The sequence below is a fragment of the Aulonocara stuartgranti genome (assembly GCF_965226115.1).
Source record: "Aulonocara stuartgranti genome assembly, chromosome: 3".
Taxonomy (NCBI): domain Eukaryota; kingdom Metazoa; phylum Chordata; class Actinopteri; order Cichliformes; family Cichlidae; genus Aulonocara; species Aulonocara stuartgranti.
The window spans coordinates 58,541,497-58,563,663 of NC_138941.1; the positions used below are offsets into that span (position 1 = coordinate 58,541,497).

The 22,167-nt window shown below is 35.4% G+C and overlaps 1 protein-coding gene across 5 annotated transcripts; it reads left to right on the forward strand.

Annotated features, from left to right (window-relative positions):
• Window positions 1–180: 180 nt before the first annotated feature.
• Window positions 181–22,167, forward strand: LOC309701816 (Fc receptor-like protein 5). Of its 5 annotated transcripts, none has more exons than XM_082526070.1 (16): window positions 181–515; window positions 2,108–2,140; window positions 2,306–2,554; window positions 2,653–2,898; window positions 3,425–3,667; window positions 5,806–5,850; window positions 6,661–6,936; window positions 7,429–7,671; window positions 10,770–11,015; window positions 15,126–15,188; window positions 15,887–16,141; window positions 16,310–16,558; window positions 17,657–17,833; window positions 18,148–18,180; window positions 19,000–19,074; window positions 22,088–22,167. In XM_082526070.1, exons 1-15 carry the CDS (start codon window positions 485–487, stop codon window positions 19,071–19,073), a joined length of 2,463 nt encoding a protein of 820 aa, XP_082382196.1. In that variant the 5' UTR covers window positions 181–484; the 3' UTR covers window position 19,074; window positions 22,088–22,167. The 5 variants fall into 5 exon arrangements, with proteins under 5 accessions (XP_082382196.1, XP_082382197.1, XP_082382198.1 ...); XM_082526071.1 differs by having other exon boundaries at window positions 18,151–18,180; XM_082526072.1 differs by having other exon boundaries at window positions 17,660–17,833.

The window sequence follows — 22,167 nt, forward strand, 5'->3', positions numbered from 1 at the left end:
AAATTTAATACATTTGCACTGAAATACATTAAATGAGTAAAAGAAAGAATTCCTGCAAAATTACCTTTTACAACCTATTTATCACTTGATGGAGGCCTGAGTGTGCTACTGATCAAAAGCTTTTTATTAAAGTTCTGCTGTGTTGACAGTTAACTGGTTGTAGAATATTAATAACCAAGTCTGAAGGTACATGTAGACATTTAGAGACATGTATTGAGTTTTTACAGCATGTCTTCAAAGTTTTATTTAGTAGCTGCAGCATATCAAAAGCAAACCACACATGAAGACAACAAACAGAAGAAACACCCTAATAGACACAGAAATAAATGGTCATACGGTTTAAAAATGAAAGTTGTATCTTAGTTCATGAATATTAGCGTAAACACACAAACAACCAAAAAAACAGCAAAGGAAGTGGAAGACCTCAAATACTTTGAGCCTTATTGTTGTCTCATTGTCACAGCCAAGACAACATCAAGACAGCATGATGGTCACAGCTTTCTGGAGCACAATCTGTGAGTAGTGTATTATTCTGTAGTCCTCATAAATTTTCTTTCACATAAGTAAGGCATGACAGGTTGCAAACTATGTTGCTGTTTTTCATTCACTGGCTAGTTTTAAGATTTTGAAATTATTCTACTTCCACCATTCTTCTTTCGGCATAATGCAAAGTTAATGTCTTTTTTATTTATTTATTGGACATTTCTGCAAGTTATTATATGATCAATGAGATGATGTCAAACATTTAAACGCAAGACTTGCAATGCAATATGTGCAATGTGTGTCCCAATAAGTTATCAATAAGTAATCAGCTGGTGTAATTTTTAACCTGTAAGTTACTATTGGTTCATCCTATCAAATTTATTTGGGCCTTCTTCTTGTTTGTCTTTGATTTGCATACAATTATATGGTCTATAATGAGGACACAGAGAATGATTGCTGTAAATTTTAACTTATATATTTGTTTAGACACTTGTTTGGGAAAAATCATCACTTTTTTGAAAAATGAGGCAAAAACTATTGAAGAAAGGAGCCTGAAATGTTCCCTGTGATTTTTTTTTATCATTGTAATTTACCAGGATTTGGATTTTAGAGCTAGCAAGTAAAAAATGTGGAAAGAAGGCCAGCACTCCTGCAGATGCCCAAATTTGACTAACTAAAATGTCACAAATGTCAAATGTTAGTGGCAATTTCTGATGGTTTATAGTTGAGTTTCACAAAAAGGCAAACAAAAATATTTCAAATGCTTTTTTTAAGATAAACGCAAAATGACAAAAATGCTATTTTTTTATTAACCATAAAAACAAAAACATAAATACAGATTTTAAATGTTTTATCATTTTCAGATGATACTCTAATTATAACTGAGAAAATTGATTTGTTAGACATTTTTTAAAATCTTACTCTACCTGCTGTTTTAAGACCTACTCCCCTCGAGCAGTCATATAATTCAAGTAAAATTTATAATATTGTAAGAGGCATTAAAATCAACAATATATGTTTTTACTTTTTATTAGCCTATGCTCAAATATGGGACACCATAGTAGTAGCATCTAAATGCAAGACTTTTCTTTTAGTTTTACTTTAGGTTCTTAACATTTGTTCATGTAAGATCTACAACACTGAATTGTGAAGTGTAAAATAATAGATATCCAAAAGTCTCATAGTAAAAACTATCAGCTAAAATAATATTTCAAGAAAATAAAATAAGATATGCTAAACCGTTATTGTTTATATATTTTTTTACATTTGTTTTTTTGTGAATTCATGACCCAAAAGTACTAGACAACAACCCTCTTGTTCATTTATAAGAGCAAGAACCGTGTTAGCCTCAGATTAGGATTGAATAAAAAGGGAGCTCCTTCCACACAGCACAATACTAATAAGAAAATTACAAAATTGTTTCAGAACTTGAAGTAAAAACATACTGAGTATAGCCAGACTATGACAGCATCACCAGGTAACCATGGTTTAATGTGCAGTGCATGTACAGTATATGTATGGTGCTCTGTCACTCTCCAAAGTAGATTATAAAAATTAGTATATATTTATATATATCGTTATACAATCAACATTATACAAAACTGTCCTTGCTGTTTTTTTTAAGGGTCGATGCTGCTGGTTGCATATGTTGTATCTGGTAAGTAGTAGTCAACTTAACGTTAATCTTAACAAACAAAAAAAATCACACACGCACACACATTTCTTTCACACTCTTTTGATGGGCTTTGCTTAACCTTGTTCTTTTTTCCCCTAATTTCTGCATTAAACTGAATTTTACATTTATGACATGCTTTCTTCTCAGATTCAGCATTTCAAATCCTTCCATCGAGGCTGCAGCTCTTTGAATATGAGTCAGTCTATTTCACTTGTAATGGGTTTAATATTTCAGCGGAATGGAAAGTAAGGAACATTGAGCAAATTGTTTCGAAATGTTCCACTAACACTACGATGAAGACCTGCACGATCGACTATGCTTTTGTATCAGACAGTGGAGAATACTGGTGTGAGAGTGGAGCGGAGCGAAGCGACACCATCAATATCACTGTGTCAAGTATGTTTTCTCAAAGTTAAAATCTGAAATGTGAAAATTATACAATCCAGCTTTTATAAAGTCAGAAGAAGAAAAAAAACGTTCTACACATTTTTCAGCTGGTTCTGTGATACTGGAGAGTCCCGTCCATCCTGTGTTGGAGGGAGAAGTTGTGAATCTGTACTGTAGAAACAAGACGACTTCCTCCAATTTTACGGCTTATTTTTACAAAGACAACTTACTCATTGGCATCAGCTTTGAAGGAGAGGTGACAGTCCAAAATGTTTCCAAGTCTCACAAAGGATTTTACAAATGCAAAATACATGGAGTTGGAGAATCACCAGAGAGCTGGCTAGCGATCAAAAGTAAGCACAGCACAAAGGATATGTCGTCATTTTGTTTTATTGTATATTTTGTTTATGGTGTATGCATACCATTCGTAATGTAACACTGCTGGAAATATTCTTGGTTCCAAATTGGATACCAACCTATGCACATCAGGATTTGTGTGCTAATCAGGATGCATGATACATTTTTGATGTACTGTAGGGGTAAAAAAAAAAAAAAAGTGATTTTGAAAGGCTGAAAATTCTGTGATTAACTTTAATATGTGCAAACATATTTTCGGTCACATACAGGTAGTGCTTTGACTCTAGGAGCTTCTAATGTTGCCACTGAAGGTAAACCCTCAACTCTTGTTGATCTCGATTCTTATTAATATACGAATTATTGTCTTATATGTCAAAATATACAGTTAGGTTGATACATTTGACAAAGCTTCTGTAATCTTTCATCTGTTAAATGAAACCATCAAGATGTGATTATCATGCAGATTTTCAGTGGGGCAGAAGGTATTTTTGATAACATGTGGATGTCAATGATCTATTTCAGCTGTTCCTGTTATGCTAGAGAGTCCTACACATCCTGTGATGGAGGGAGAGACTGTAACTTTGTGCTGCAGAAAAAGAATGTCCGCCAGTCTCCCAGCTGTCTTCTATAAAGATGGCATCTTCATTGGGACCAGTTCTACAGGGAACATGACCATCAACAGAGTTTACAAGTCTCACGAAGGGCTCTACAAGTGCAGGATATCTGGAGTTGGAGAATCCCCTGAAAACTGGCTGTCAGTCAGAGGTGAGACATAAACATATTTCAAAATAAAAGCCTCAAGTTTGTTACATATAAAAGTGTATAAGAATAGATTAATTAGTTGTTCTAGGATTTAAAATGTATCTTAATAAATATGTGTCAAATTTTAACAAGATCAAACAAGAAATTTGCAGCACTTATACAGCAGTTTAAAAAAATGTTCAATGTTGTTTATTTTTATGTCACTTTAACAAAAGTAATCAAACTTTAGGATGCAAGGATTAAATTTAGGGTATTTTTGACTCTATCAAGGAGAATTTAAGGATTAAGGGGCACATTTTGGCAACCAGGAATGTTTTCAGTAACTATGTTGCCTCAACTTTGAGGAGCTGCCACAGGTTTACACTGTTTGATTTATTTACCGTATTTTCCACACTCTAAGGTGCATTTAAAATCCTTAAATCTTCACAAAAATTGCCAATAATCCGGTGTGCCTTATGTATGAATTCTGGTTGTGCTCACTGACCTCGAACGGATTTTATGTGGACACGGCACTCAAAAATCTCTCAAAAAATAGATTGTCGGAGCATTACGGCTACCATAGTCAGGACCCTTGCAGAGTAATCTGGGTGCAATACTCCGTCTCATTCAGGTCCCAAAGTCAAACAAACACTGTCGCAATGCTGAAAGTTAAAGACGGTCTAAATTCTTAATAATAAAATGATCAGAGTTGCTGCTTTACTTGGTGTAATAATTAAGTTTAACATCCAGGCATCCATGAAAACAGAATGTATTAAATTTAACAGAGTTAGAAGTTAGCTCGCTAGTATCCACCCAAACATGATATACCATGTTCTGACTGAGAGATTTTTGAAAAAATTTAAACGTACAGCTCTGCTATCACTTCCAACATAAATGAAGACAGAAAACTAAACAGCAGTGACGTTTGTAGGGTTACTGAAGTTGGGCTAGCTGGTATTTAATAATGTGCTACGCAGTGTTTGGAAGGTTACTTATAAAATGTATTCCACTACAGATTACAGAACACATGCCCCAAAATCCATTTTGTAACGTTTTCCGTTACATTACTCAAAGAGAGTAACGTAACGGAATACTTTGGATTACTTAATATATTATCATGCTTTTTACAACTACATGAATGTACTATTACTGTGTGATTTATTACTATTACTGAAGGCTATTCGCCATACCGATACCAACTAGAATTTTAAATCTTAATATAAAATGAGTAACAGTAGGTTGGACCTAACGCTGCAATTTTTGCAGCGGTCTCGTATAGAAAACTATTCCGCGCGTATATGAAACAGGTCCGCGGCTCTGAACCGTAGTAAAAGGACCTCTGGCTAATGCGTTGGGTTCCGTGTTGGGTTCGTAACCAAAAACTAGCTTTACTTTGTTGTCTGGGTCAACTTTGCTGCTCCAACGGAACTTATTGTTTTGGAGGAAAACACGAACATAGTATACAGTCGAGTCTTAATAGCTTACTTACAACTGGGCTACACTCCCCATGAGACTATATTCTTTAGGGCTATGCCTGTAAAACTCTGTCTATTGCCTTCATATTAAATAATTTTTTGAACAATAATAAATATTTCGTCACATCATTATGCAGGCCACAAGGAGAGATTGAGACACGGGCATTATTTCAACAAAGTAACTGTATTCTGAATACCACCTTTTTAAACGGTAACTGTAACGGAATACAGTTACTCATATTTTGTATTTTAAATACATGACGCCGGTACATGTATTCCGTTACTCCCCAACACTGGTGCTACGTGATCGCTAGAGGCACATCGAGTGGTTATGGTCAAACGCAATCGCATGGCAGGATGCTGTAAATAGATCAAACTTCAGACAGGAGAGCAACTGAGATAATCCATCCACAATACAAGGTTAGTCATTAATATACTGCAACAACATCGGAATAGGGCAGCTGCGAGAGAATTCATGAATCAATTGTATGAAAGTGGAGGAAGCAAGAAGAATGAGTTGAATAAAGTTTGACTTATTAGACTGTTTTGTTTCGCGTAATGTGCTTTACAATCTGGTGTGCCTTATGTATGAACACAGACAGTGCACCTTATAATTCAGTGCGCCTTATGGTCCGAAAAATACGGTACTAAATTATATGGTTACAGAATATTTTCTGTTATGTACAGGTGAAACTGTGTCACAGGAGCATCTTTCTCATCCTATGACTGAAGGTGAGAATTTAAGTCTGGTTGACCTTATAGCTTAATTACATGAAGATGATCACATAATACATATGCCATTATATCTAAAATATTCTCTTTTGGGAAGTCTGTCATTCAATATCTCTGATACAGTTAAATGTCTTATAAGTGCTTAAATACATTCATTATCCAAGAAATTCGAGTTAAGTATGACTCAGGTTCTGATACAAGTAATTTAAAACAATTACAGTAACAACTCTATCGTGGCCACAAAAACTAATTCTAACATCAAGGGTAATGCAGTTTTTCCTAACTAAACAGTTACAGATATAACTTTGTTTATTACACTATGTGGAGCGATAGTAGCTGTTAAATTTGCAAGTTTGTGTAGTTTTCATGTAGTATTGTGGCAAGAGCCTTGGAATGTATCTTTTGATTACAGTAGTATTATTAATATTTTTAGACCATTTGGAAGCCAACCCAGCATATTGTTGGATTGTACAGTTACAAAACTGTATAACCTGCACTGCAGGTATAATAACTGAACAAGTAGCCCCAGTATTAGATATTTGTGATGATGAATTATCTTTTGCCACTTTCTTGTCTAATATGGCCACAGTGATGTCTGGGAATGTTTTTCCTGTGCGTGTGTTTTTTTAAGTAGTTTGTCACATGCTTTTTGAATCTCCCCCTTGTTTCTCACCATATGTATGAAATATTTTTAATCCCCCACATGGCATATCATTATCTAATATTTTATGTATAATTCACATTAAATGCAATTTTGTATAATCTGAATTCAGGACTGAACTTTTATTCTACATTTATTAAATGTTTCAGTTGGTTCTGTGATCCTGGAGAGTCCACCTTTCCCTGTCATGGAGGGCGAAACTATCAGCCTGCGTTGTAAAAAGAAAGGAGCTCTTCTAAACCACATAGCTGATTTCTATAAAGATGACCTGAAAATTGTTACTGGCTATTCTGGGAAGATGGTCCTTCACAATGTTTCCAAGTCTGATGAAGGACTCTACAAGTGTATAATCTCTGGAGCTGGAGAATCACCAGAGACCTCCCTGGTGGTGATAAACAGCAGTTTGGAAAATCAAAATGGAGAAGGTATTTGCTTTCAAGTTCATGTATCCTTTAAATTATACATGAAACTCTGTTAGAGCTAACCATTTAGCAGTGGAACATTGTGGGTTTTTTTTTTTTTAGGTTATTTAATTAATTTGTGGCATAGCCACAACACAAATAGAAATACCCTAAAGTTAAATACAAAAAAATAAATAAAAAATGCAACTCTGCCCATGTATTTTTGACCACTCATGAGGGTTTTGAGGCCTGCAGTATGAGCAGATATGCCCAGACTTCCCTCTCTCCCTACCTCCCAAGGCAGCCGAGATGTATAATGTCTTTAATGTGTCCTGGGTCCAGCCCAAGGCTTCCTTCCACTTGGACATAAAAGAAACTGTTGAGTATAAATGGCATTGCAAAATCATTTTTTCAGTGTTTATAATAATTACCCTCAAGTTTGATGGATCACCAACAAATTGATAAAGAGATTAAGTAAACATTTACACTTTAAAAATGTGGTAAAATGTTTTCTAGTTGTTTCAGTAATCCTGGAGGGCCCTGCTCATGTGCTGGAGGGTGAAGCTGTAACTCTGCATTGTAGAAACAAGACACTGTCTGCCAGCCTTCCAGCTCTCTTCTATAAGGATGGCATTTTCATTGGGACAAGCTCAACAGGAAACATGACCATCCACCAAGTCTACAAGTCCCATGAGGGACTTTACAAGTGCAGAATATCTGGAGGTGGAGAATCACCAGGAAGCTGGCTGGCTGTCAGAGGTGAGAAATAAACATGGAGTCGAAATAAAAGCTTGTTAACTGAAAAGCGTCACTTTAAAATTTAAAATGTCAAAATGTACAATGTTTTTGAAAAGCATTTTACTGATTTGAGTATAAATTTAAAATTAAAGCTTAAAAAGAGGGATGGGCTGCAAAACAGACTGGTAATATTGCCGAGGGCGACGCCAATAAGCTGAATTCAGTTGTGCTCGATATTAATTTTATGTCTTTATATGCTTATTGGTACAGTCCTCCACAGCATTACCAGGTGCTCATGTGGTCTCTTAAGAAAAGTAATTTACCCACCATTCCTTTAAAACTCTGCAACACCATAGAGTAATTCTTTTTCAAATCAAACCTTCTGCTTTGACGCCTCCAATTTACATTATAGTATTTTATGGTAGAAAATCTGAACATTTATAATTATTGCTGTGAAATTTTAACTTCATATATGAAATACTTTAAGATATTTATAAATATATATTTTAATGGTTCAACTACCCACTTTCAGGCCCTTTTTTGACATTGAATTCTACAGCAATGTTTGAACATGAGTATCTTCAAGAAAAACCTGACTTTTTTTAGCATAAAAAAAAATTAGAATTTGTAATTTGGGACAAATATTTTTAAAAATGTGTACTAATGGGCAAATTAAAATGTAAAAAAAATAAAAAATTTCCAAACAGTCCTGTCAAGTCCCATATTTGAGCACAGACTAATTGCAAATGATGATTTGTATAAAGATGAATTACACAACACTGTAAAAATACTTTTTAACATGAAATTCTTAGTCACAAAAATTAAGAAAATGCCATTTTCATTCAACTTCAATGCTGGGATGAGCAAATATTACAAGCTGTACCAAGAAAAACATATATTAAGCACAATATAAGATCTACAGTGGCTTGCAAAAGTATTCGGCCTTCTTGAACTTTCCACATTTTGTCACATTACAGCCACAAATATGAATAAATTTTATTGGAATTCCACATGAAAGACCAATACAAAAGTGGTGTACACGTGAGAAGTGGAACGAAAATCACACATGATTCCAAACATTTTTTTACAAATAAATAACTGCAAAGTGGGGTGTGTGTAATTATTCATCCCCCTAAGTCAATACTTTGTAGAACCACCTTTTGCTGCAATTGCAGCTGCCAGTCTTTTAGGGTCTGTCTCTACCAGCTTTGCACACCTAGAGACTGAAATCCTTGCCCATTCTTCTCTGCAAAACAGCTCCATCTCAGTCAGATTCGATGGACAGCGTTTGTGAACAGTAGTGTTTGCATGTTTGCTGTGTCCCCCACATGGGCTGCGGCAAACTGCAAACGGGACTTCTTATGGTTTTCTGTTAACAATGGCTTTCTTCTTGCCACTCTTCCATAAAGGCCAACTTTGCGCAGTGCACGACTAATAGTTGTCCTATGGACAGATTCCCACACCTGAGCTGTAGATCTCTGCAGCTCATCCAGAGTCACCATGGGCCTCTTGGCTGCATTTTTCTGATCAGCGCTCTCCTTGTTCGGCCTGTGAGTTTAGGTGGACGGCCTTGTCTTGGTAGGTTTACAGTTGTGCCATACTCCTTCCATTTCTGAATGATCGCTTGAACAGTGCTCCGTGGGATATTCAAGGCTTGGGAAATCTTTTTGTAGCCTAAGCCTGCTTTAAATTTCTCAATAACTTTATCCCTGACCTGTCTGGTGTGTTCTTTGGACTTCATGGTGTTGTTGTTCCCAATATTCTCTTAGACAACTTCTAAGGCCGTCACAGAGCAGCTGTATTTGTACTGACATTAGATTACACACAGGTGCACTCTATTTAGTCATTAGCACTCATCAGGCAATGTCTATGGGCAACTGGCTGTACTCAGACCAAAGGGGGCTGAATAATTACGCACACCCCACTTTGCAGTTATTTATTTGTAAAAAATGTTTGGAAAAAAAATTATATTCTATTACAAGTATATTCTAAAAACTAAAGTATTTAAAAAAAACAAAAAAAAAAACAAGCCACTGTAATATCATATATAGTTTTTAGAATATTTTCTGTATGGCCATCTCAAATTTCCATAAATATTGTGTCAATATGTGTCACAATATTTGTGTCAATATGCAATGTGAAGATATGCTCATTGCCTACTAGAATATTTACACGTTTACATTGCTGTGGCAGAATTTTGGCCCACTCAGACCTGAGCCAGTAAAATGTACTGTTGTGTACTTGAGAAACTTGAAATTCTAGAAAGGTTTGATCCAACCCATCCCAACTATCGTGCAAATGTGGGGTTTTTTTTGCTTACAAGTGCACCTCTATATTTAAAACTAAGAAAAAACAAGATAATGACATGTATAGATTTGGCAGCACAATGTTTTAGATGTTTTTTTTGTATCAATAGATATTATACTTTTCATGAATGTTTTGACAACCATAATTCTTTAGTTAAAACCAGGTGTCCTGAAAGCCTAAACACCCGATAGTTAAACAACAAAAATAATTTCTAATGAATGAATATTAGGCCTTAACATACTGTATAAATGTTTCAGTTAATTCTGTTAATTTCAGTTAATTCTGTGATACTGGAGAGTCCAACTTTCCCTGTCATGGAGGGTAAAACTGTCACCCTGTGCTGTAAAAAGAAAGGAGCTCTTCTAAACCACATAGCTGATTTCTATAAAGATGATCTGAAAATTGGAACTGGCTATTCTGGGAAGATGGTCCTTCACAATGTATCCAGGTCTGATGAAGGACTCTACAAGTGTATAATCTCTGGGGCTGGAGAATCACCAGAGAGTTTGTTGATTGTGAAAGAACAAAAAAGAGAAGGTAATAAGTCTTGAATTTAATATGTTCTGTATATTGTATTGTGAAGTGTAATTATAGGCTTCATCATTTAATAATTGAACAAAATTGTGTACTGTAATTTGTTTTTGGTTTATCTTTTGTCATTTTAATTATTTGATTCTGCCTGTAGTAAAAGATTAGCGCATCTTAAAACTGAATGAACTGAAAATTGCATTCAGTTTAGATGGGTTGCCAGTGACCTTATGAATGTTGGAAGGTTAAATTATATAAATATTGACAAGCCCTATCTTGTCTAGTTGTTGCTTTAATCCTGGAGACTTCTGCTCATCCTGTGATGGAGGGCGAATCTGTGACTCTGTTCTGCAAAACCAAAATGGCTTTTGCTAGCCTTGCTACTTCCTTCTATAAGGATGACATCTTCATTGGTACCAACTCTATGGGAAACATGACCATTAGCACAGTCTACAAGTCTCACGAAGGATTCTACAAGTGCAGAATATCACGAGTTGGAGAATCATCAGAAAGTTGGCTGTCTGTCCAAGGTGAGGTGTAAATGTTTCAAAATAAAACCCTTACATTTCATACTTATATCTGTTCACTTTGTAGTAAACTTATATAATAAACTTTATTGATCACATTTAAACTTGACAAACCTATATCATTTTAGTCATACTGGGAGCATTGTCAGTTTTGTCAACTGTGTCACTGTTCTGTCCAGCCATCCAAGCATTGCTCAAAATAACACGTAGGCTGGTTGTATTTTAAATTAAAGGATTAGCAAAACCTACATTCGGAGATAAATGCTCATGAATTCTGAAAAGCACGCTTTATCATTCAATATTATTATGTACCATTATTTAACCAACATAACTAGATTCTTTTAAAAAGTGCATTTTGCATGGCAAGGTTTTATTTATATATTTTTTAAGTAATCTTACAATGGGATAGAAATATTTTTTTAAATTTAGGGTATCATGATGTTAGAAGAGACACCATGGTGTGAAAGACGATGCAAAAAGAAAAATTGCAAATGTTTCTTCTTAATATGCAAATTTCTGGTCTCTTTGCAGGGCTTCACAGAGATACTAATCTCTTTTCTGACAACTTTCGTGATCTCCTCCTCCTCTTAAGGGTTGTTTTCACTATTGTGATGGTGGCTCTGCTGCTGCTTTTGGTGGGACTCCTTCACTGTGGGAAACTCAGCTCTAGACCAGAAATTACACTCATAGATAAAAAATCAGCCATATAAATGTTTTTAAAGCCCTTGCAGCCGTATGCTGTATACATCCTGAAAAAAGACCAGTTGTTATGATTAAAAGCCTTAAACCCACATTACCAATACATTCATGCCCATGATCATGTATATAAGCTTTTAACTGTAACTATATCGATAAATAGATAGATAGTCAAACCCATACTTGAATCCTCAGCAAGTCATCTGTATCCAGTAGTGATGGTAAATTTGTTTTTTTACTGAATCAGGTTTTAATGAGTCACTCACCAAAGTGAATCGGACTTTTTGAGTCACTGAGTCAGTTGACCAGAGAATCCAAAAAATGTACATTTTCACTCAAACTTAATTTGTTTCTCTTTTCATGTATATCCTACTGCTAAGATGAGTGATTCTAAAAGAAAACAACTATTTTATAGAACAAAAAAGAGCAAAAAAAATTCTATAGGGAACATTTATTTTGTTTATTTTTATTTTATTAATATTTTCCTTAAATGTGTCAAATATATATTTTCTCATCTAAATGTCCACTGAGCTGTGAGCCAGGGGGCGGTAATGCGTCTTAACATTGGTGCCAACCAAGAAGAAGAAGAAGCTGTGAGCCAGGAGGGAGGGGGTGAGTGAGTGAGTGATTCCTTCACACTATGATTCAGCACGGGAAAGGAAGGAGTTAGTGAGTCCTGAGTGATTCGCGTACCCTACAAATCAGCACAGGAAGGGAGGGGGTGAGTAGCTCAAATGTGTTGTTAGCATGTTAGCAGAGCGATGCTACTGTGAACCGAGGAGCTATTGTCTTGATGTGAGATTCTACTCAGGGTTTTTTCTTCCATTTCAGAGCAGAAATGTTTTTGTTAAGATACTGGATGTTGTGTTTTTCTCCACAATTTTAATTATAAGCTAGATATATTTCTAATAATGAAACTAACCGCAAGAGGGATGAGTCAGTGAGTCAGTTGGAGTTGAGTTACTGGCTCATGAATGATTCATGAGTCAGTAAAGTGATTCTCGAGTATTGAACGATTCGTTCATGATTCTTCGCATCATTAGTATCCACTAAGCGTCACTAGGCTAGGCCACCATGCTAACCAACCCTACGTTATATATAAGTGAGTGTGGCTCCGGCAGATCCCAGGAACATCATATCTATCTATCTATCTATCTATCTATCTATCTATCTATCTATATATATATATATATATATATATATATATATATATATATATATAGATATATATAGATATATATATATAGATATAGATAGATAGATATATAGATATATATATTAGGGGTGCAACAATACATGTATCGGTATTGAGCTGTTCAATACAGTGCTTTCGGTTCGGTACGCATATGTATCGAACAATACAAAATTTTTTAATTTATTTTATCAACTTTTATTCTGATGATGCTGTCTGTGTTGAGAGCTCAGTGGATCTGCGTTCGACTACTCCGCCTAGCCTGCACTGTCGAGCGCAGATCCACTGAGCGCAGCGCAAGCTAGCAAGACAGAAGTTAAGCTCGTTGCAACATGGCAACTGCCTCAACGCTACCTGAAATTGAACCTCCCCCACCCTCATTCAGATCTGGCGTTTGGAACTATTTTGGTTTTCATGTGACGTATGACCCTGAAGGTAAGCGCGTCATGGAAAAAAGTAAAACAGTATATCAGATGTGCCACGCGATGCTCAATTACATTGGTGGGAATTAGTGCGTTAGCACAGTTTGCTCGTTAACGTGTTGACGCTGTCCAGCCCCACGCACGGGGCGATCTGCGGTAGCTCGTTAACGGAGATTTGCCGCGTTATGGAGTGCATGCGCGAGGTCAAAGAATGGCTCCTAGCAAACTCTCTTATCCTAAATGATAAGAAAACTAAAATCGTGGTATTTGGCAGCAACATTCCTCGTGGCTAACTTCGTGATGCCTTTGGTTCCCTTACCAGCTCCCTTTCTGACACTGTTAGCAATCTGGGCATGTTGCTTGACAGCTCGTTCAAACTCGATAAACAAGTGTCTGCTGTAGTTAGATCTAGTTTCTACCAACTCCGTCTCATCTCTAAGGCTAGGCAGTATGTTCTGCATAAGGACCTGGAAAAGCTCATCCACGCCTTTGTGACCTCAAGGCTGGATTACTGCAACTCACTTTATTTTGGTCTTCATTCTGCCCTCCTTCATAGACTGCAGACAGTCCAAAATGCTGCGGCACCCATTCTGACCAGAACTGGGAAGTTTGCCTGTATCACTCCTGTTCTAGCTGACCTGCATTGGCTACCCATAAAATACCGCATCCAATTTAAAATACTGCTGCTTACATTTAAAATTACCAACAACACAAGCACCGAGCCACCTTAAGGAACTCCTTAAATCGTATGTTCCTGCCAGAGCATTAAGATCATCTACTCAGTTACTCTTGGTGCAGCTTAGATCTCAGCTGAAGTCTAGAGGTGACCGGGTGTTTGCCCTGGCTAACCAGAGTTGTGGAATAACCTTCCTATTGTGATCCGGATGTCCGATTCCATTCAATCTTTTAAATCACGGTTAAAAACCTATTTGTTTAATCTCGCCTTTCCTGCTTGTTATAACTCGCACCTGACTCTTAGACTTACTCTATTTTTCCTTATACATATTTTTTATGGCTTGTGCTTTTATTATGTTTTTATTTTAATATGCATTTTATATTATCCCTGTGTATTAGTGGTATTGACCTGTGAGCATATTTGATACTTTGCTAAGGCCTTATAATACTCATGTTACTGCTCTGTCTCTAATGTTAAGCACTTTGGTATACCGCTGGTTTTTAAATGTGCTCTATAAATAAAGATTGTTGTTGTTGTATGTCTTGTGTGAAGTAACAGTGGCTCTTCCTTCTGACAGTTAAAGAGATAGGTTGACAAAAAACAAAATCCCCCACACGTAGCTGTGGCTTCTATGCTGCACAGAAAAAGGGAAGTACTACTACCCTGTCACGTTTTACTTGTATTCAGTTAAATAGTGAGGCCCATGTGAGGTACAATATGGAGCTCTGCATCAAACTGAGTGAGTACTGATCCTCATTTGCATCTGAATCAACATTCAAATAAAATCCATGGATGTGTGTGTCTATTAAGCGGTTTGTTAATGCTTTTTTCAGAAGTCACATTTATTTATAAAGCACAGTGCATGTGAATTTAAACTGAGTGATTAATACGATTTTTATATGATGCAAGTGTTAATTCTGTTGCCTTAAAGAAACCAGATCATTTGGTAACTTTAAATTGCTTCTGCTGATCGCTGTCAGCTGGACACTGAACTAAAAGTATATAAAAGCCAGACTAGTATTATTGCTATTATTATTAGCAGCAGTAGTATTAGTATTTTTTGCTGTTGAGATTCCATGTCTTACATATAAAGACATCTGTAATGTGTCATTTTTTTGTCTCTACAGTGGTGAAAATGCTGTTGCTGCTTATAGCTCAAGACCAGAAATATTGTATGTATGCTAAAGAATGTAAGACAAACTTTTGTTAACAGAGACAAATGTCTGTAAGACAGACTTTTGTTAACTGAATACTGGTCACTTTATTAGGTACACTTTGCTTGTGCCTGGTTGAATGTAATGACAAACCTGTTGTTGAATCAGTGATGCCTCGGTGTGAGTGCCATCATGACACTGCACATTAAACCCGATTTTCATTCCAACCTTTACTCCCTTCAAGCTGGGAAAATGTAACGGTCAGAAAAACAATACCAACATAAATTGCTATTATACTATTTGTATTGTTACTTTAAGGGTGTTATCATGAAATCAAGGGGTGCTTGAAAAAAATGTCTATCTATGATAAATCTGTGACTCACAACAACCCATTTGGCACCATGCCACATTCAAAGTCTCTCAGATCATTTTGTTTTCTATTCTAATTGTTGATTTGACTGATTAGCCATTTTGTTAAAGAGCAGTTGAACATATGTCCCTAATAAAGTGACCGGTTAGTGTATATAACAATTACAAATACTAGACATGGCTTATCTTTCTATTTCCTAAGAAAATGATTTGGAAAAAAAAGTATATTGTACTTTTATTGTACTGTACTTGCAAGTGGGTGGTCCCTATTAAATTCACTTTTTTTGAAGAGTAGATATCAATCTCTTCATCTAGTCATTTTTTAATTTTATTTTATCCATTTACTTATTTTTGTGTGTGTGCAGCAGAAGGAGCTTATCTTCATGTTCATCCAAATAGACTGCAGTTCTTTGAATATGACTCCATCTCATTAAACTGCTCGGGGTTTCATGGCCCAGCAGAATGGAGAGTGATCAAAAAGCTTGGCTTAAATTCTACTCAGTGGGAAACATCAAAAAAATTCTTGTACATTAAACCTGCCTTTAAGTCACACGGTGGAGAATACTGGTGTGAAAATGAAGATGGAGAGAAAAGCATGACTGTCAGCATCACCATCACTGGTATGTTTACTAACCACTAACTTCACATTTTTCCAAAATTTCAACATGCTACTAAGACTCAAAAATCAAGATGGACTTGAGTTAAATGTGTTTTTACAGCCATCTTAACTTTAGTCAGGGAGGATGTCAATGTATTCATTTTTATTATAAATCTTCTTGTTTTTTGAGGAGGAGATGTGATCCTGGAGATTCCCGCTTTTCCTTTTATGGAGGGAGATTTTGTCACTTTGGGCTGTAGAAAAAAAGGAATGCCTTCAAATCTTCCAGCTGATTTTTACAAGGACGGTCACTACTTGGAAACTGGATATGCAGGAAAGATAACCATTCCCCATGTTTCCAAGTCTAATGAAGGACTGTACAAGTGCAGCTTTTCTGAATCTCAAGGGAAATCACCAGAGAGCTGGATGGCTGTGACAGGTGAGCTATGACATTTTTTTAGCACAATGGATGCATAATATTTTCAAATAAACTATACAGTTCTGCATTTGAGCAAATGCAATGCACAAATAAACACGCAATAGTCTCTTTGCTATATTCTAAACTTTGTGTAGTGGTGCTAGAAGAAAATTAAAGTTTTAAAACAGGTCTCTGCAGTCTCTGCTTGCATGTAAGAATATAAAATATCAGGCATACTAAGGAAATGCTTGAACTGAATTTTATTCAAGAATAAAGCCACACTTTGGGGTTTGTAAAGCTCTAGTTTTGTAAGGCACAGTGTTGCTTTGTGCAACATCAACATCAGCCTTCAACCATAATTATAATTTTCACTCTTTCATGTCCTACTACATAATGTTCAGATTTAGCATAGATTATGATTGAGTAAGTGGAGATAATATTTCATCATTATTATTATTTTTTTAACATAAGTTAGATAACTAATGTAACCAGGACAATGTTAACTCGAAGAAAGGTGTATTTAGCACATAGAGGGTGGAAAAGGTGAGTAAAGAAGAAATACTCAATGCATCATGGGAATCCCCCAGTAGTGTAGACCTATTGTAGTGTAAATAAAGGTGGATTCAGGAGCAACTGATCCAGCCCAAATCTTAAGTCTAATCTTTAAAGTAGAGAGGCTGTCTCCCCAACCTAAACTGGAAGTTGGTTCCACAAAATAGGGGACTGAAAACTGAAGGCTCTCCCTCCTGTTCTACTTTTAAATACTCTAGGAACAACAAGTAAGCCTTTAGTCCGAGAGGGAAACGCTCTAATGAGGATTTTTTAAGGACATCTTGATAATAATGAATTACTCCAGCATAGAAGTAATAAATGCATGAACAAGTTTTTCAGCGTCACAATCCTATCTCCAGAATTATTAGAATGAATCGTCTGCTGACCATGACTGTGCAAAAGGTCATTGCAGTTTCTTTTGAGTTATTGATTTAGTTGATCTAGTGAGAAACTAACACTGTCTTCACTCACGTCAAGGGAAAATAGATTAGATTGTTATCCATTTCATCATCTTGAAATACTTAACAAAAATTAACAAAATACAATATTGTATATTTATTGTGTTAGCAGCACATGTTGCTCCCACACCTCAGGAGATAATACCTCAAGATGATCAAGAGACTGAACAGAAGAGCTCTCCATCCAGGTCCACTGGACTCTCCATCATATTGCCTGCTATGTTGATCATTTTGGCTGTGGATGTGATAATAGTGGCTGGACTACATTACTGCCAGAAACACACAGGTTTCTTTCTTTCTATATTTGTGCATTTACTTATTTATTGTGCCAATAATTTAAGGTGAACAGAAAATTAAATAATACAATTTAATTCATATGATGTTCATCGAGGTAGATATCAGAAGAAGTCTTTTGCTCAGTTTGGATGTGCAGTAAAGCACTTATAATAACAATAGATTAATATGTTCAGTAGCAAAACAAGGCAGAAAGAGAAATAATTTTTGGAATTATTAAATGGATGTTTATTAATGTAAGATTACCTGTTTGTTCTTTAACTTTTTATTTATTGTTCTTCTTTTTATTTTATTTTGTTCCACTAGTAGCAAGCTCTTACGCTGTCATGTCAGTAACAGGTGAGTAGTTTATAAATTCAAGATTCAAGGTCTTTATTGTCAATACAACAACATACACAGTATACAGCGTACCAAAATGCCGTTTCACCACAAACCCCCCATTTTGCATTTATGAGAATATAAAAAATAGACAGTGTTGGGGGAATACATTACGTTACGTATTTAAAATACAAAATATGAGTAAATCTATTCAGTTTAAAAAGGTGGTATTCAGAATACAGTTACTTTGTTGAAATAAAGGGATTACATGGCGGTATTTTCTTGTTTCATATATTAGGCTATGCCCTCTCTATTTTTGGTAATTCCACGCCGGTGGAAACCCAAACAAAAAAACGTGGTCATGTGCAATTGCAGTAAAGTGAGATGATTGTGCAGTAGGTATTGAATACCAGGTTCAGGTTATGGTCAGGTTTTAGTAGAGAAGACAAGCCAAAGACATGTGCAAGGTGTAAAATTTGCAAATATAGCATAATGTAGATGTGTTCAGTGACCATGTGACTGAGGTGTGCGAATAAGCATATTGTTCCAAGGTCCAGTTTGTAGTAGATTTGTGGAAGTTTGTGTTGTTTTTGAGTCTTTTTGGTGAGTATTGTAAAAGTGTTTGTAAGAGTGTTTATGTTTATTTTATTAATCTTACAGTCATCTCTCCTGCGAAGTTTTGAGTCTCAGTGAACTAATTGTAAAATTAGGAAGCTGTAACACAGTATCACCAAGAGTGAGTGTTTTTATGTGAGAATGTCTTTCAAATAGACTAATGAGTAAGTTATCTTTCTGTCACCACATACTACTTATTTCAAAACTTTTTTTTATCTGTTTCAGTGTATAAAAATGTTCAGGCAACTCATCTACAAATGGATACCTGCAACAATGAGACAAAACAGAAAAAGAAATGAGGTACTCATTTTACGTTTTATTATTATTATTATTGTTACTTTATTTAGGAAAACCATATAGGAAAACTATATATTTTTCTATAACTTATAGAAAAATATATATCTTAAAATATGATGATAATCATGATATCATAATTTATAGTGTTCTGTATTTGACATATATTTATATTTTTGATTTGCTTGATTGTTCACTGACAATGGGACACAAAGAGCATTATATTAGTGCTGAAATAGACACGAACCTATTCAGGGTGTGCCCCACTTGCTGGGGAAGTGGAATTAGTAAGAAAGCTCCTCCAGATGATGATTGTTATGAATTGACAATGAATAAAACAAATTACATTAAATTAAAATATCCAGTGCCAAGTCAAGTCAGTTCATTTATAAGCACAAAAAAACAATACTGACCAAAATACTGTTCAACTATATCATGAAAGCAATAATAACAACACAATACACATAACCACAAGAAAAAACTAAAAAGAAATGTGAAGGCTCAGTCTAGATTGAATGCCAAGGCATGAAAATTAGTGTTGAAACAGGTTTTGAAAAGTGTTACTGAGTGTTGGTGAGGTCCTAATAGGAGGCCAGGCTGTTCCAAAGTTTACGGGAAGCTAGAACAAAGATACAAATTCCTCTCTTCTTTAACTTCTTGGTACAACCAGAAGCAATTTAATGACTGAAACAAATAAAATATTACAATCAAATCCAAATGCACAGGCATTTGGATTTGGATTTTATGTTTTATCCTAAGAGCCTCAGTGGGTAAAAACTAGCTCTGACATCAGCATTTTCTTTCTTAAATGTAAAGATATTGTCAAAAACCACGCTTAATACCAAATGTGTTTTTCAGAGGGTCAAGATCACCTTTGAAGTAGGAATCTACAATTAATAAAAGATCACTGAACATGATTAAAAGTGCTGATTCTGCACTATGATGCGCTTCTAAACCACTCTGAAATGATCCATCAAAGTGATGGTTGAATAGATTTCTGATTTTCATGCTTTTCATGTTGCTTTAGCATTTACTTTCATCTATTCAAGATTGGTTGCTCTTAAGCCACCAGCTTAGAAGTAAGAGCTATGTGTATCTTACAACACTTACAACTTTGCTCTCAATACAGATGAGTTTGAGTTGAACATGTTTACTGGCAGATGTCTGACATGGAAAAAAAAAGAAATAGGAAAGAAGTGATTAAAGATTAAGTTTATCTAAAATTCCACCGTATCAAAACATGTGTGTTTTAGTTAAAAGGTATTCGATAATTATTTAGCATTTGTTTTTAATTTTAAAATCTTTCTGACTCTTGCATACAAAAGGCAGGGCATGCACTTAACAGAGTCCAATAAATAATAAGTGAATATTATAGTAAACCCAATTTGCAAAGGTCAACTTTTAGTGCTATTTAACTACAGCAAAGAGCCATTTTTATTATGTTAATTGCTATTGGTGTTATTAGGTGTTATCTTCATATATTATACTGGCAGCTGCATTTATGTTTGACTCTTTGACTTCAGTTACAATACATGTGACTTCTGGAAGAGCAGTTGCATAACTTTTTGTAACTTCTATGGCCAGTTTTCTTATATTTGGCATGCAATACACTGTCCTGCATAAACTTATTTTTTAGCCCATGTGTCTCTTTATTTGTACCTGTATTATGTGGATCTATTAATTATACATTTAGAAGACATGTACATGTATTAATTAGAAACATAATAAAAATACATTTTCAGATTCAGTTTATACAATGGAATATAGAAAACAACATATTTGTCAGATATATTCATGAATTTATGACATATCAAGACTAAAACAAACAAAAAAGAAACCTTGAAAAGCAACAAACGTTTAGAATTACTATTCTTAAAATGTTTCAACATTTCAAACTTATATTTGCCTTCCTATTAGAGCTTCAATTTTTGTTTTCTAGGGTAGTGGTTTATTATAGTTTAGCAGTTATACCACAATACAGTTTTACTTTATATGCTGGTAGATACTGTGGTTATTGTGAATATAACCGTTGGATGTTCGCTTAACCTGAAGTAGACATGCAATGTGACAGATATAACTGTGGCTTAAGACATTAGAATATATATAGAATGCAATTTAGAGTTCCAATTTAGAGGACCTTTAGAGGTCACCTGCCCTCTAAATGCAATAAATAAAAATAAAACTTCTTTTTATAATAAAAGTAAAAGAGAAATATATCTATAAGATAACATCATGCAGCAGTGGATTTCTCAGTCTGTCTTGACTCTGGACACTTGCAGTTTTTACACATGGAAATCACATGTGTGCTAAGATGCAGGATTAGAACACAGGTTTAATCCGAATAAACTACTATTTTTCTGCTTGTTTCTCCTTATAAAAAACGTCCTTTTAGCACCACCGATAGAACCAGATTAGGCAACAAAATAACTGAACTAACATTATCATTAGTGTAAATGATCCTGATGTTTGTGGAGGACCGTAAAAGTGATATTCAGCTGAGCATCATGGCCCTCCTGTCCTCCACAGCTTTCTGCCAGTGTTCAGACAGCATGAACGGTGTGCATTCTAAAGGCTTTTAAAGCAAGTAGAACGTGAGTTCTATTTGACGGACTGACTGACGATGAGAACACAGCTGAACATAATCTGACACATAGGAAGTAGAACATGTGGAAAATAAACAGTGAACATGAATGAACTGAAAACACTGGGTCACAACCCAGGAACCCTGACATTACTCTTCGTCATGCTGTTTGAGCATTCAGCCATTTTTGCAAAACAATTATCCACCACCACACTTCCGCATCAGCTTTGTCAAGTTAGTGACTGATTTGTTTATTCTTTTAGCTTTTGCTGCATTTTTCTATTTGTTTTCTTTCTTTGTAATCTTTTTTCGATTTCTGTTGTGTTTTGTGGTGTTTTTAATTTGATGGTGTTTTCTTGCACTCCTTTTGGCCTCTCAGGACCACTGTAACTTTTGCTATTTTTTGTTAAGTGCCATGGTTGGTTTACTTTGCCTTAGGATTGTGTGTCCAGAGTCAAGAGAGACTGAGAAATCCATCAAGGCGAGAGGTGCCCAGACACAAGGTTTTTCTACTCTTG